The sequence below is a fragment of the Otolemur garnettii genome, unplaced genomic scaffold (genome assembly GCF_000181295.1).
Source record: "Otolemur garnettii isolate 467f Iridium unplaced genomic scaffold, OtoGar3 scaffold00123, whole genome shotgun sequence".
NCBI lineage: Eukaryota > Metazoa > Chordata > Mammalia > Primates > Galagidae > Otolemur > Otolemur garnettii.
In genome coordinates, this window is record NW_003852518.1 from 4,310,071 (window position 1) to 4,326,129 (window position 16,059).

A 16,059-nucleotide genomic window follows, 5' to 3' on the forward strand; every position below is an offset into this window, starting at 1 on the left:
AAGGCGCTCAGCCCCTCCCCCATCCTCAGTTCTGACACTTCACCTGCAGCTTAACTGTGAACAAATGTTCAAGTTAGACAACAGCGGTCCTGCCTGCTCTACAGCGAGCGGCTCCCTAGCCCTGCGGCTGCAGCAGAAGGGTTTGTGGTCTACAGATCCTATGCACTTAGCTGGGGCCTGGTCTGTTCTTGGATCGAGATTTTCCTTTCTCAGCCCTGTGGGCTTCCTGTTCTCTGCTGTCTGGATGGCCAGCAGGGGCAGTGGGCAGGAGCACTGTGCTCTGTCACCTGCCAAGCAGGGAACAAAGTCTGTGAGGAAGGGAAGTTGAGATGGGATGCACTGAGCACAACACCTGCCTGCAGCGTGCAGGTGCCGGGCAAAGCAGAGCTCCCGTCAGCATCCTCCCAGCTGTCTGCTCTCCCCGTCACTAGATTGGGCAGTGACTTCACTCACCTGAGAATGTTAACTGGCCTGCCCCATTTATCTGTGAGGTCGACTAGTTAGCCCACGGGTCACATGCAGCCCGCTGAGGACATTTATCCAGCCCGCCGTGTGTTTTTGCCGCCACTGCCTGTCCTGCTTAACAGCCAACTTGTCCCAGGGCCCGCTGTCCAGCCCTCCAGTGGTCTGAGGGACAGTGAACTGGCCCCCTGTTTGAAAAGTTTGAGGGCCCCTGAGTTAGTGGATTAGTTGTTGTAGCGTTAAGCTCTTTGGTGTTGCTCTTAGCCACTTGCATCTCTGAGCACAGGCAGGGTCCTGGGCTCTGCAGAAGAAAAGGCCCAGGAAGCCCAGGTCTCCCTGCGCTGCTGCCCTTGGAATAAACAGGGAGCTGGATGCTATGGGTATCTGTAAGATCCCCTTGGATCTGCGCCCACTGTAAATACCTCTAGATAAGGGTAACTAACAGGGAATCCCATGGCATCCGCTACACCCTAAGATTCTCTTGGATCTGCACCCACTGTAAACACCTCCAGATAAAGGGTTAAGTCCTGTCACCGGGTCAGGGGCTGATCCGATGAGAAGGAACAGTACAGCCATGATGGCCCAGAGCTGGTGCCAATTGGATGACAAACAAAGCCACTTTCATGGGAAGTGCAAGGCTTGCTGTTTTCTGGGACAAGCACTGTGATAACAGGAACAAAGTGGGATTATATTTGCCTTCAGCCTCTTTTCATTTGGTGAAAATCCCAGGTTCCCTGTGAGTGTGTTCAGGGCTTCTGAGTGGTGGTGTGGGCTCCCCTAGGGCTCTGTAGCACTGGGACTCAGTAAACAACGCGTGGCACCCAGGGCTGCCCCTCGGGCTGCACAGGGACCCCCCAGGGCAGCATCAGATGCGGAAACAGGCGCCACATGCCATGCTCAGTACATACCCTCTCTGTGTGGCCCACTTCATGTCCAAAGAGCTGGGGGAACGTGGAAATATTATACTTGATCAATAAATATGGTTGATTTTTATTACAAAGTTCTGTGTTGTTCGTTAGCATAGGACCCTAGAGGCTGATCAACACTCCATCTGCCCACTGTTCTGGGCCAGCCCCCTGAGTGGTATTTCCACTCTGATCTGTAAGCCTTTGCTAATTTATTCATTAGTTATAATGTGAATGGCCTGGAGCTTCGACAGGGGCCAGTCCAGTGCTAGGGACACAGCGGTGTACGGTGGGAACGGCCTCTGCCCCTTGAACAGAGATCCAGTGGGGTCGTGCTCATCACACCTGTGACACATGTCTGGTCTGTCAGAATCCCTGTCATCTTTCCAGGCTTCTATCAAATGTGAATTCCTCCAGGAAGCCTTCCAGGCTCCTTCTGGGCGGAAGCAAGTCCTCCCATGGGGGTCTCTGTAGCTCACTTGCTCCTGGGCTCAGGACTTTATCTAAAAATAGACTCTATTTTCCCCCCCATGTTTAAAGATACTTTCACTGGGTACAGAATTATGGTTTGGCGGTAGTTAGCTGTCAGCACCTTAAAGATGCTGGTCCACCATTTCTCACGTGTAGTGAGTGTTTCTGGCAAGAAAGCTGCTGCCCCCGTCACTGTTCCTCCGAGTGCAACATGCCTGTCCCCTCCGCATCCCCAGCCTCGGTGCTGTTCAGTCTTTCTCTTTATCCCTCTTTTTGAGCAGTTTAAGTAAAATGTGTTTTGTTGATACCGTTCTGTTCATGCTTCTTATCCTTGTGGTTGACTGATCTTCTCATTCTATATAGGTTTAGATTTTTGATTAAATTTGAAACATGTCTTTCTCTAGAGCTTTTCTCTATCATTTCACATTTTTAATAATGCAGTGTCAAAAAATTAATTTAAAAAATTTAACAGCCATGTCAGGAAACATGACAAGGAAGTGAAAACGAAGACCCTGCATACAGGCGTGCGTGTTTGCAGGGCACATACACGTGTATACACATGCTCACACCCAGGCACACGCATGACATGCACACACAGGATGGGACACCAGATTCAGAAATTGGAGTTAAAAGAACAGCCTTTAAAGTAGCTAAACTTAGTATGCTTAAGAAAACAAAAGAAAAGAGACTTTCACCAGAGAAATGAAGCCTATTCCGAATAATCAGGTAGAACCCTTAGAACTTAAAATAAATGAAATTAAGCATTCAGGTCATGATTTTATCAGTAAACTAGACTTGGCAGAAGAATTAATGAATGAACTGAGAGACAAATGAGAAGAAAATTCATAGTCGGAAGCAGAGAGGCAAAGGGATGAAAAATGTGAAAAAAATTCAGAAAGACAGATAAAACCCGATTAAAAAATTCTAGCACACGTATAATTGTAATCCAAGAAGGGCTGGAGAAACTGAACGAGGCAGAGCGATGTTAGAAACTGTATTTACTAAGCATTGCCCAAAGAAGGCTTAGTAAATCAAGCCACCAGTTTAAACAAAGCCATAAAGCCTAAGCAGGATAAATAAGAAGTTCATTATGAATTTGTACCAACTGGACGGCTAATCAAGTCTACTATCTGTCGCAGCGCCCATAGCTCAGTGACTAGGGCACCAGCCACAGAGACCAGAGCAGACACGTTCGAATCCGTCCCACGCCTGCTAAACAATGATAACTGCAACCAAAAAATTGCCGGGTGTTGTGGCAGGTACCTGTAGTCTCAGCTATTTGGGAGGCTGAGGCAAGAGAATCATTAAGCCCAAGAGTTTGAGGTTGCTGTGAGCTGTGACAGCACGGCACTCTACCAGGAGTGACAATAGTGAGAGACTGTCTCAAAAAAAAAAAAAAAACACACACACACAAAAAACTACTATCTTGAAATGCTGAAAAGGTTACTTGAAAAAGGTAGATGAAAATGACCCAAACTTTGCACCAACAACTCATAGCTGTTGCAATGTGACAGTGCACCAGTTTACATGAGGTGGTCTGTGAGGGAGTTTTTAGCCAGTAAACAAATAACTGTATTGGAACCCCCTCCCTGCTTATATGATCTGCCCCCAGTGACTTTTTTCTTTACCTGAAGATAAAGGAAATATTGAAAGAAAGACATTTTGATGACCTTGTACTACGGTGACAACTCTGGAGGTCATTCCAGAAAAAGAGGTCCAGGTCCCTAACTGCTTTGAAGGGTGGGCCCGCTGCAGTGTCTGTGCACGGCTACCAAGGGGAGTACTTCAGACACGACCGTAGTGATTTTTAGCAGTGAGTGTGTGGCACTTTTTCTAAGATGAGTTCTTTTTTTGTTGTTTTTTTTATTGTTTGAGATTCATTGAGGGTATAAAGATTACGTTACATGATTGCATCTGTTAACATCCCTCTTATACTTGTGTCCTGCCCCCCCAAAAATGTGCTATACACCTTGACCCCCATCTCCCTCCCTCCTCCCCTCTCCCCACTACCTCATTCCCCTACCCCTTGTATTAGTTCATCTACTGCCTTCATATTAGATTTTTTTTTTTTTTGAGACAGAGTCTCACTCTTCCTTGGTAGAGTGCTGTGGAGTCATAGCTCACAGCATCCTCAAACTTTTGGGCTTAAGTGATTCTTTTGCCTCAGCCTCCCAAGTAGCTGGGACTACAGGCACCTACCACAAAGCCTGACTATTTTTTACTTTGCAGTTGTCGTTGTTGTTAACCTGGCTCTGGCTGGGTTCAAACCCTCCAGCCCCGATGTATGTGGCTGGCACCCTATCCGCTGAGCCACGGGTGCTGCCTGCCTCCATATTAGAATTAAAATTACTACATTGGATACTTAATTCTCCATTCTTATGATGCTTTACTGAGAAGAATGTGTTCCACCTCATCCAGGTTAATACAAAAGATGTAAAGTGGCACCTATGCCTCAAAGGAGTAGGGTGCTGGCCCCAAATGCCAGAGGTGGTGGGTTCAAACCCAGTCCCAGCCAAAAACTGCAAAAAAAAAAAAAAAAAGTAAACTCAAGTCTCCATCTTTTTAATGGCTGAATAGTATTTCATGGTGTACTTATACCACAGCTTGTTAATCCATTCCTGGGTTGGTGGGCATTTAGGTTGGTTCCACATTTTGGCAATTGTAAATTGAGTTGCGGTAAACAGTCTAGTACAAATGTCCTTAAAAAGATTTTTTTTTTGTTTTAGTCTGGGTAGATACCTAGTAATGGGATGGGATTGCAGAATCAAGTGGGAGGTCTAGCTTGAGTTCTTTGGGGATTCCCCATACTTTCTTCTAAAAAGGCTGTATTAGTTTGCAGTCCCACCAGCAGTGTAAAAGTGTTCCCTTCTCTCCACATCCACACCAGCATCTGCAGCTCTGAGACTTCGTAGTGTGGGCCATTCTCACTGGGGTATAGGCAGTATCTCAGGGTGGTTTTGATTTGCATTTCTCTGATGATTAGGGACGGTGAGTATTTTTCCATATGTCTGTTAGCCATCTGCCTGTCTTCTTCAGAGAACATTCTATTCATGTCTTTGGCCCAGTAATATATGGAATTGTTGGGTCTTTTTTGATTAATTTAAGTTCTCTGTAGATCCTAGTTATCAAGCTTTTGTCTGATTCATAATATGCAAATGTCTTTTCCCATTCTGAAGGTTGTCTGTTTGCTTGGGTTGTTTCCTTAGCTGTACAGAAGCTTTTCAGTTTCATTAAGTCCCATTTGTTTATTTTTGTTGTTATTGCAATTGTCATGGAAGTCTTCCACATAAAGTCTTACCCCAGGCTGATATCTTCCAGTGTTTTTCCCCCAACTTTCTTCAAGGATTTTTATTGTTTAATGCCTTAGGTTTAAATCTTTTATCCATTTTGAATCAATTTTTGTAAGTGGTGAGAGGTACGGGTCCAGTTTCAGTCTTTTACTTGTAGTTATCCAGTTCTCCCAGCACCATTTATTGAATAGGGATTAGGATAAATTCTTAATTGTGAACTTGTCAGACCTCATGTGTAAGTACAAAACAGTGTCTGCAGATGTTTACAGCAGATTTATATTTAGTAGCTCCAGAGTGGAAGCGGCCGTATGTCTGTTGACAGGTAACTGGAGAAACAAAATGTGGTCAATAAAAAGGATTGAGCTATTTACTACTTTTTTTTAATAGAACAGTGTTGTTACCAAGGAATGTGCTATTTATACATTCTACAATATGGATGAATCTCAGAATAATCTGTTGAGTGAAAGTTGCCAGACCCCTCGCCCCCCAAAAAAGTTCATATTAACGATTTCGTTCCTATGAAATGTTAGGAATTGTAAACTGAAGTGACAAAGAACAGATCAGAATTTGCCTGGGGATGAGAGGGAGACAGGGGCTGAAGGGAAGTTTTGGGGATGATGGGCATGTTAATTATCTTGATTGTGGTGATGGTTTATTGGGCTTTTACACATGTCCAAACAGACCAAATTCTGCACTTTAAATATGGCCAGGTTTTTGTATATTGGTTATACCTCAATATGTACTTCTAGCTGTGTTTCTTTAAAAATTCAATTCAAAATTCAACCATTTTGCAATCCACTTTTCCCCTATATAGATCTATTAAATAATTTAGTAATATAGTTAATTTACACATAATTTTAGACATTTTGTGTCCTGATTAATATGTTTAAAAATGTATAAGATTTCATTAAGAAAATAATTGCTACTAAATAAAAAAATGAAACAATGATTCTTAATTCTTAGAGAAATATCATATATGATAGGAAAAGTACATTATTCCCCATGTCTGGAGATACTGTAGTTTTTAGAATTTTTATTCTTTTTTGATAGGGTTGGAGTATATTTACCTTACTTGCATAAAGTATAATTCTTTTAATAATTCTGTTTATGAATGGATGGTGCAGATTTTTGTAAGAGATCAGTTTTGTAAGAAACATCACATATTGCATCCTGTGTGTGGCTGTCAGTGGTTTCCTGTACTGTTGTGGGTCTAATCTCTCAGTGGTCTGAATAGTCCAGGCTCTTTTTGTTTTCTTTGAGACAGAGTCTCACTATGTTGCTTTTGGTAGAGTGCTGTGGCAACACAGCTCACAGCAACCTCAAACTTTTGGGCTTAAGTGATTCTCTTGCCTCAGCCTCCCAAGTAGCTAGGACTACAGGTGCCCATCACAACGCCCAGCTATGTTTTTGTTATTGTCAACATTATTATTTAGCAGGCCCTTGGCCAGGTTCAAATCCACCAGCCCCGGTGCATGTGGCCAGCACCCTACCCACTGAGCTATGGACGCTAAGCCAGTTTAGGCTCTTACTGACACTTGGGTTAATAAAGCATCTCGATATGTCATTCTTCAGAGGTCACTTATGCTGTTGATAATTCCTTTGAGAGTTTTTTTAGTAAATGACATTGTTATAGATTTTGATTCTGGTGTTAAATTTTATTGTTGGTTTTTACTGAAGAGAGAAGAAGGTAGCCTTTATGTAGTTTAATTAAAATCACATGTATTTCAAGCATAATCCCTAGGCAATAACCTGTGAGTTGGAGCTTAACACCCTTTCTGGGAACTAAATGATACTGGCATTTTTTCCTACTTCCTTATCCTTTGATCGGTCCTCCCTAGTTTGAAAGCAGAAAGCAAACTAACCTGCGTTTCTAACAATTTTATGTTATTGACCATGGTAAACTTGTCTGGTTCATGATGGCTAGTTAATTAAAAAAAGGAAAGGAAAAGAAAAAGCCAAGATTTTAAAAATATCCAGAAATAATAGCAAAACTGGGCAAGAAGCAAAACAGAAATTCCACTGGGGCAGCGTGTCCATCCTGAGGCACTGGACACAGGCAGGTTTGCATCCCAGATGGGCCTGCGAGGGCGGCCTCTGCACTTCACAGTGTGGCAGCCCCAGCAGGAGACCTGCGGCACAGGTGTGCACCCTCGCAGGTACCCGACATGCAGTTGCTGACTTACACGTCTGGAGGGCGGGACCAGAGGGAGGTGGCGGGCACCCCCGCAGCTTGGCTGCTGAGCCCTGCACTCAGGGAGAGTGGGTCCTTCTGTGGAGAGGTCTCTTGCCATGCCCTTTCTAGAGTGAGGAGTGGCCCAGCTCCTAAGTGTGGAGAGTAATGAGAGGATATTGGCCTTCGGTTGGTGACAGGCCCAGGAGAGCAGCCTGGTGGGCCCAGTCCGTGTCTCTCCCACATGGCTCCAGGGCTGCTGATGCTGGCCAGCGCATGGTGGCGGGTGAACACCCTGTGCGGGAATAAATTAGATGTCTTTCCTTTGGAAACAGTGATGGCTGAGGATAAGCTACGCTGTGGGGCCTGAAGCTGCCCCTCCACCCTGGACTGTGTTACGTTCAGTGTGGCCATGGATGACAGGAAGGCTCAGAACTCAGCACTCTTGAAGAACACAGAAAAGTGGAGGAGAACATGACTTCTTGGGTCCTGCCACCGAAATTTCTTTGCTTTCTGTTTTCTCTCCTCAGAAGCACGTGGCTGCCCTGAGACTCTCAGCCACGCAGTGGGGATGTCAGACAGCCCTGTTGGACCCAAGTCCGCCATGCTCCGGGCCGATGTGCCCACGACGTCCTCCTTTCAGCAAGCATTCGCATCCTCCTGCACAATTTCAAGCAATGGTCCTGGCCAGAGGAGAGAGAGGTAAAAAGATGGGTTTTTAAACTTGGCACAAAGACTCAGAATGCTGAGCTGAGAGTGGAAAGACGAGTTTAGAGGACCTGCCAGAACTTTCTCTCCAGAGGTGCTGGAGCCAGGCCCAGGAGGGGTACCCCTGCCCAGCAGAGATTGGTGTGGCATTGAGGGTGGGTAGGGGCCTAGCTCTGTGCAGAACCGTGCTGCCCACGGGGTCAGGTGCAGGTGTAACCTATGGGAAAATATAGGCAAACAGGAAATAGAGGAAAATTGGTCATGGAGGGATTATAAAAATGGACGACAAGAAAGGAAGAGAGGGAAAGGGGCAGGCTATGGAGAGAGGATGGTGTTTCATTTCTGCTTTACGAAGACACTGCCCCTGAGGACATCCATGTGTGAGACCAGTGCCCTTGCACAGAGCAGGAGTAAATATTCTGTGCTTTACTGTTTGGGCGTGTAGCTCTCAATTTAACTTTCCTAATTCTACCTCCTTTTTCCATCAAATAAAGGGCAGAGGGATCTTCATCCAATGACTTGACATCACACGTACACTATGTACCCAATAAGTCCTTATTTATGGAACATGTACATATGAGGAGGTCAGACGTTAAGTCTGCAAACTCAGCCTGGAAAATAGTGCTGCGTACCTCATTGTGGAATATAGCTATGGTCACCAGATGGCCAAGGAGAGTATCTGACGGTGACCACAGTGATATTCAGCAATGAGGCATGTAGCACTTTGTCTAGGATGAGTTCACAGACTCCATTGTCCGGCCTTGTATATGTCATGTGCTGTGCTTAGCTGTCTCTCAGTATCCTAAATGTGCAGTAATTCCCATAGTCTTAGTGGTGTCCTTTAATCAGCCATTTCATCCAGTAAGTGTGTGTTGAGAAGTGACCTGTCAGGCATAGGTGACGGGAAGGGGAGAGAGGGCTGGTTGTGAGCGGAGGAGAGACACACAGTGAGCAGATGGGCCCTGCGCAGGGCGAAGGCACTTGGCATCCGTGCCAAGGCGAGGGCGTCCCCACTCCCCTGTGTGCACACGTACATAGCCATGGGTAGCAGACGGGCTGGGAAAGGCTTTGAACTTGGGGACACAGGTAAGTCAAGTCATGAAGGAAGAAAGAGACATACCAGGTGAGGACTGAGAATAAGAAAGGCCTGAGGGCTGTCCCCAGCACACAGGGAGGCCTGTGTGAGCAGCTCCCCTCAGGGCGCAGATGTGGGGTTGAGCATCAGGTGCGAAGTGGGTGCTGGAAAACGGAGCAGCGTGAGCTCAGCCAGAGCTGGAATTCGCGTGTTTTGGAAGACGCCCTGTGCTGCACAGGGAGCCTCAGCACCTGCCTCCCCACCTCTGTCTTTCCCGTGGGGGTGGCCGTTGCTGATTCTGAGGTGTTGTGTACCGTACATGCTCTTAACAGTTGGCTTATCTTTGGACAGCCCATCGTCAGCAGATCGCCAGTGGGTGGAGAGCAGCCCCAAACCCACCGTTTCCCTGCTGGCGAGTAGCCGGACCCCAGGAGGTCACCTCAGTGCTGAGTTCTCTGGCCCTGGCAAGGACTCCCCAGTGCTGTCCTGCTTCCCGCCTTCGGAGCTCCAGGCCTCTTTCCACAGCCATGATCTGTCCCTGACGGAGCCACCGGACACTCTGGCTCCCCCAGTCAGCCAGGCCTTCCTGGGCTTCAGCACCGCCCCTGTGGGAAGTGGCCTTCCTCCCGAAGAGGACCTCGGAGGCTTGCTGACCAATTCCCATGGCACATCATCAGCCCCTGGTGTCCCACTGACAGCAGCAGGGACTGCTGACAATGGCTTCCTGTCCCACAACTTTCTCACGGTGGTGCCTGGACAGGGCAGCCACCACAGTCCAGGCCTGCAGGGTCAGGGGGTAACCCTGCCTGGGCAGCCACCCCTCCCTGAGAAGAAGCGGGCCTCGGAAGGGGACCGCTCTCTGGGCTCCGTCTCCCCCTCCTCCAGCGGCTTCTCCAGCCCCCACAGCGGGAGCACCATCAGCATCCCCTTCCCAAACGTGCTGCCGGAGTTCTGCAGGACCTCAGAAGCAGCCTCCTCGCCTTCGCCAGGTGGGTGTGATTCCCCTGGGCAGCAGGGCCACCTCTGTCCATTCACTCAGCAGAGAAAGGGTAAAGGACTTGGAGTGTCAGCCGTCAGTGTGACATCCCTCCTGATGGGCTGAGACCCTGGACAGAAAAGTCCAGAGCCCTCGGGGGCTCGTCCTCTTTGCTGGCCCAGAACCAGACTCTGAGCCACGCTGCTCGTGAACTCCCCTTGGCTTCCTCGTTGGCCACTTCAGACTTGTTCCTCTTGTAGAAGGTGCAGACATTTGGGGAGGTTCTAGTTTCCCTTTCACTTGGGAGCATCACTTTTTGAAAATTGCTTTCCTTTTCAAACTGAATGAATTTGTCTGAAATGTAATTATGAACTATCTCAAGTGTGTAAGAAGTGATACACACAGCACACGCAGACTGAGCTCCACCAGCCTTGCTCTGCTTGGTTTCCGCCTAACCTGTGTATTTTAAAAATGCATTGCAAAGCCCTCGTCGGAGCATCCTGTTTTGTTCTGTTTTATGAAATAGTTGCTGCCTCTTCTAACTCAGTTATTTTGAAAGCAGGGCTCCTTCCCCTTAGAGCATTCCCAGCCTCCCTCGCTGTCTGGGTGGATCATCGCAGATGAGAGGTTGCAAAAAAAAAAAAAGAAAAAAAATCACCTTTCACACTCACTGTTTTTAAATTTGATTTCCCAGATAGCCCCAGTGATAAACTTGTGATGGTGAAATTTGTTCAAGACACTTCCAAATTCTGGTACAAGGCGGATATTTCAAGAGAACAAGGTATGTATGGAGGACGAGGGTCTCCTTGGCTTCTGTCCTCCCAGGGGCATGGAAGTATCAGAGAATCACGGCATTGGTGTAGAAGGCGTTAGAGCAAAGCCGCCACTTATTACAAACCTCTGACAGGCGTGCTGGGACCTTTGAAGTTTTCTAGGAAGACTTGGTACTCAGAGGGACATGGTGAGGCATGGGCACCAGCTATGAGCATTCCAGCATGCAGGGTGTAATCTCTGGCTGCTCCCACCTGCCATGATGCCAGCTCGCCACTGCTGACGGTGAGGAGACAGACACTCCTGGCATCTCCCTGAGGGCCCTGAGCCACAGAGGATGAGTGTCCCGAGGGAGGGAGAGACAGTTTGCCCATGTGTTCATGAACATCTGCATTGGTGCGGGTCAGGGAGAAAAGCCCTTAATCCCGAGACCCAGGTGTGCATGTCATCAAGTGCCTCCCACGAGCCAGGCAGGGCCTCTCTCTGCTTGGTACAGCCTCAGGCAGCTATTAAAAGTCTGAACCATTAAAAATTTGAAGCAACTAAGTGGGGCGTCACTTTCATTGGAACAAGAATAGAAGAGATGTAAGAGGGGAAGGGTAGTAAGCCTTCCCTGGTGGAGTCCCTCCTGGGCTCTGCTTTCCACCCAGAGGGGACTGCCCTTCTTGCTGGAGGCCAGGTCACCGCTCAGTGCTTTGTCCTTTGGACGTCTGATTTTGGGAACCCGTCGCTCCTGGAATGGACCTCAGAAGGGAAGGTGTGTGAGAGGAAGAGAGGGCAGGGCCAGACCTCCAGTGGCTGAGAGGCATTGCCAGGATTCCTGGGAAATGGGGTTAAATCCCAGCAGCTGCCTGGTGGATGCTGGAGTGAGGCAGGGCCTGGGGTGGCTCAGTGTGGTGAGAAATAGGGGGCTGCCCACAGTTGTCAGGAGACCCTCCTGGTCTCAATGTCAGAAGAAAATTGTCCAGCTCTCTCCTTGTGCCCATGCCTCAGAAATGCCTGGAAGTGAATAGTCAAACAGCAAAAACACAGCACTATCCAACATTCTCATTAAAATTCTGCTATTCGATTATGTAGATAATAGAAATGGTAAGAATGTACATTTCTGACCATGAGCTCAAAGAAGCTATTGTCATATTAAGTGGAAGAGAGAAAAAACGGAGCCCATGGCCTGGGAATACTTTATCCCCTGAATTGGCCTTTGTGAAGAGCTGCTTGCTTATCATGTCGAGGGCTCCTGTCCCAAGAATCCTGATGATTATGGCCTCCAGCTTTTGGGCATCCCCTCCAGCTGGCCATACTGAGAGGTGCTCATGGAACTTCATGTTCTAGAACAGCGGTTCTCAACCTGTGGCTTGAAACCCCTTTGTAACAATGAAAATACATCCTGCATATCAGATATTTACATTATGATTCATAGCAGTAGCAAAATTACAGTTATTAAGTAGCAATGAAAATAATTTTATGGTCGGGGGTCACCACAACATGAGGAACTGTATTAAAGGGTCGTGGCATCAGGAAGGTTGAGAACCACTGTTCTGGAAGATTCTGCTCAGACCTTCCTACTCTGTTGGTTCTGTCTTCTAGACCAGGATGATGTGTGGGGCTGGGCTGCGCCCTTTTCTCATTGTGCAATGTCTTTGTAGCATAGAGACTTCAGAGCCGATGGACTTGAGCACCCCTTTGGGTTCCCGGCGGGGCAGAGGACGTAGAGCCTGCTTTGGAGGGGTCCGCTGGCAGAGAGGGGCCCTGTGGGGGCACCTGCCTTGCTGGCACCTGAAGGTGCACAGTGAGGGGGGCTGTGACAGTCACTTGCTTGGCCTTCAGCACACATTTTAAAAGGTTCCTTTGTGTGAACGCTCTCTCAGAATGTCTAATATATACATTAGATGCTGATTTTTCCACCTAAACTCTAAAAGCATAACTTCCTCCATTTTCTGGATGTTGTGTACAAAGGCGCCTGCAGAAAGTCAGGTTCTGCTGGGTGGGCCCATGGGTTGGGTTGTTTTTATTTTACGTGTCCAATCTGCCTTTTTCTAGAAAAGCTTCAGAGACATTTCAGGGTGATGCAGGAAGAAAAAAGAAAAAATACATGCACCCAGATAACCTCTTCTGGAGTGTGATTGTCACGTCCTCAGTCCCTGGGAATTTCTCCATGGGAACATAAAAATACCGTGGGAGGAAAAAGCACCAAAAAGTAAAAAGTCCAGTCACACTTCTTGGGGTGTTACAGGGAGAACAGATGTGAGAAGGGGGGTTGTGAGTGTCTCCCCTGCCACTCCTTACCCTGTCCCGTCTGTCTTCAGGCAGGGAGTGCAGTGTCAAGGCTGGGCCAGGGCATGAGGCTGCTGTGTGTGGTGTGGGCTCCTCAGCTCATTTCTGTTTCAAAACATGATAAATCAAAAATTGTCCCCAATTCCCCTTCTCTGGTGCACGAGCTCTGGTTTCTGTGGCTTCTGTGGGCAGAGGGGTGACCCTGGGCCTTGGGGACCACTGTCCAGAGCAAAGCTGCTGTTCCCTGCACTGGGTCTGCGTTTGGCCCAAAGCCTGTTGCAGCGGTCCATTTATCACACACATGACTGAAACAACAACAACAAAACGTTTAACTGTGTATATCACAATTTACAAATAATTTCTGTAAGTGGTTCTTTCTCTTACTTCAAGTTTAGATACTGTGCCATGACAGGGTCATACCTGGAGAAGCTGCTGTCCCAGCCCTGGGCTGCTCGTGATGGGTGGCTGCAGGCCCTGGCAGGTGTGCTCAGGGAGCCGGCCTGTGTTGTCCTGCTGGCCCTCCCTGCACACAGACTAGAAGCTTCTGCCTTGTCCACTGGGGCTCACTAAGCTCCACCCGGTGGCCTGCACAGAGGGCCATGGTGTGGGGCATTGACAAGTGTGTACAAGAACCCATTTGCTTCTTCCTGTAGCCAGACAAATGCCGTGCCGGTGGGTGGGGGCAGGTGTGGGGTGTGTGTGTGGGGTTTCTGACAAAGGGCGGGACTGAGGTGCACAGGGGCTTCCTGCCCTGTGCTAATTTATGTGCTGCACCGTGACCTCTTCCAGACAGAGCCTTCCTCCTTTCAGAAAGGCCGCATTGCCATAGCTATAATTGTGTCTAACTTTATACTCTAGTTTTATTTTTTTTTTTTAAAGAAAGAGTAAATGTCTATAAAAGAAATTTTGAGATTTATTCTGGTTATCAGACTCATAACTTGTCCTGAGTCTGGGCAGTGCTAAGGCAAGGTCACCAGCACTATACCCCATTAAGGCAAGGTCACCAGCACCCTAGCCCATTCTTTCTTCTAGTGTCATGAGGGATTTGGAAATGTCAGATTTTAACCATGAAGGGGAGGAATTATTTTTTAAAGCAATGTTATAATTAGCTAAATGCTTCCCACCCTTACTGGGGAATATGGGTGACCTACTGTGCTGGGCCCTTGGCTGGTTATGGCCACATGGAGGAGTCCACAGCCCTGCCCAGGCTGGGTTCATCTGGCCATGTTTGCCACCAATGGAAGGCCATAATGTGGGACACATTTTTTGCCATCCCCTGGGGTGAATCTTGGAATTTGTATTAAATATTCAGTATCTTTGGGGGGTATGCCCTTTCTATCTTCAGAAAGGTAGTTACACATGCACGAGAGTGGCTGGGATGGTGCTTGACACCCCCATGTGAATCAGAGAAGGGTTTTCTTGTCCCCTGGCCTCTTCAGAGTCAGGCCAAACCATGAAAAATACATGATGCCACAGACTCCCTCTAGGGCCTCTCGTCATGGACATACCACTCCTCCCGCTGAGCAGGGGGACCCTGGCCTGCTCCCCACTGACCCCGTTTGCAAAGAAAATAAGGGAAGAGGACCTATCCCAAAGTCATGAGTGGACACAAGACCTTTGTCCACCCAGGCAGTGCTCACGTCTTTCTCCTCCCTTCCTTTAGCCATTGCCATGTTAAAGGACAAGGAGCCTGGATCGTTCATCGTTCGCGACAGTCACTCCTTCCGAGGGGCCTATGGCCTGGCCATGAAGGTGGCCACTCCGCCCCCTTCTGTCTTGCAGATGAACAAGAAAGGTAGGTGCCCTGCAGTGGGTCTGTGCAGCTCATCCCGTGAGGCTGTGCAGGTTCATGGTCACGCTAAGAAGGTAGATGACTTACATGGTACTCCCATGTTTTCTTCTCCGTATGTACATATTCAGGTGTATTTTCTTGAGTCTTCCCGTTGTTCAAGAAAGAGCATTAATTTTTTTTGTAAACCATATTTTCTGTTATTTTGAATAAGTAATTGGTTCCACTGTTCAAAAGTCAGAACAAACTACCTAGAACAAGACGTCCGCTCACCTGCTTCACGGTCCTCTTGGCTGACCATTTGCAGTAAGTTCCTGTGCCTGCTCCCTGGTGTCCATCCTAAGGCAGCCGCTGTGTGTCTTCCTTTGTTCTCACCTGAGAGGCAGCGTACCCGTGCACGGCTCTTATCTCTCTGTAGGGTACTTTTAGATTGATTAGAAGTGATGTACTATAACCCTCGAGCCTTTCAACGATCTCGTCTTGGGAAGGACTGTGCCTTCCTGGCTCTACTGGAAAGTGAGGCTGCAGGGAGCTTCCTCTCAGGTCTCGGGCACTTGTGAAGACACACACCACCCTGCTGTGGAGACCACAGCTTTCTGACTACTCCACACAGGCAGCAAGCTGCAGCCACATCCTGCATAGATTCATAGAAACATTCTTTACTTATTCTTTTTTTTTTTCACTGCTTTTTTGTCTGGAAGCATAACCATACAGAACAGTCGGTAATGCCTGCACGTACGGTGAATGAACTCGCAAAGCAAGCATGCATGTGACCACAGCCCAGGAGAGGGGACTAGGAAGCCCCTGCACATCCCTCTGTGCAGGGCTGTCATTCATCATCACCATCCTTTTTGGTCTTCCAGGGGTCCCAGATTTGTGTCCTTAGTACTCTTCAGGTGGGCCCCTGAGTCCTTTGAGACACCTTCATCAGTCTGCAAGTGGTCCCAGTTGTGTTTCTGGCTTACTATGTACTTTTCCTGCCATTTCTCTCCACTTTCCTAGTGCTGTTTGCGGGGCAGTGAATCTGGGCGTGCCCTCTGCTGCTGGAGCATCACTGCTTCTCTCTGTGAGCAGAGCAGGTGCACATGGCATCTCTGGGCGTGCCCTCTGCTGCTGGAGCATCACTGCTTCTCTCTGTGAGCCGAGCAGGTGCACATGGCATCTCTGG

The 16,059-nt window shown here is 48.0% G+C and overlaps 1 protein-coding gene across 6 annotated transcripts in view; it reads left to right on the top strand.

Annotated features, from left to right (window-relative positions):
• TNS3 (tensin 3) overlaps positions 1–16,059 on the top strand; it is a 311,621-nt gene that overhangs the window by 270,820 nt on the left and 24,742 nt on the right. For all 6 annotated transcript variants that reach the window (XM_023517874.1, XM_023517872.1, XM_023517873.1 and 3 more), the window contains 4 exons: positions 7,829–8,000; positions 9,433–10,070; positions 10,752–10,838; positions 14,766–14,897. In XM_023517874.1, coding sequence (XP_023373642.1) covers positions 7,829–8,000; positions 9,433–10,070; positions 10,752–10,838; positions 14,766–14,897 — 1,029 coding nt within the window. The remainder of the gene's footprint in view (positions 1–7,828; positions 8,001–9,432; positions 10,071–10,751; positions 10,839–14,765; positions 14,898–16,059) is intronic.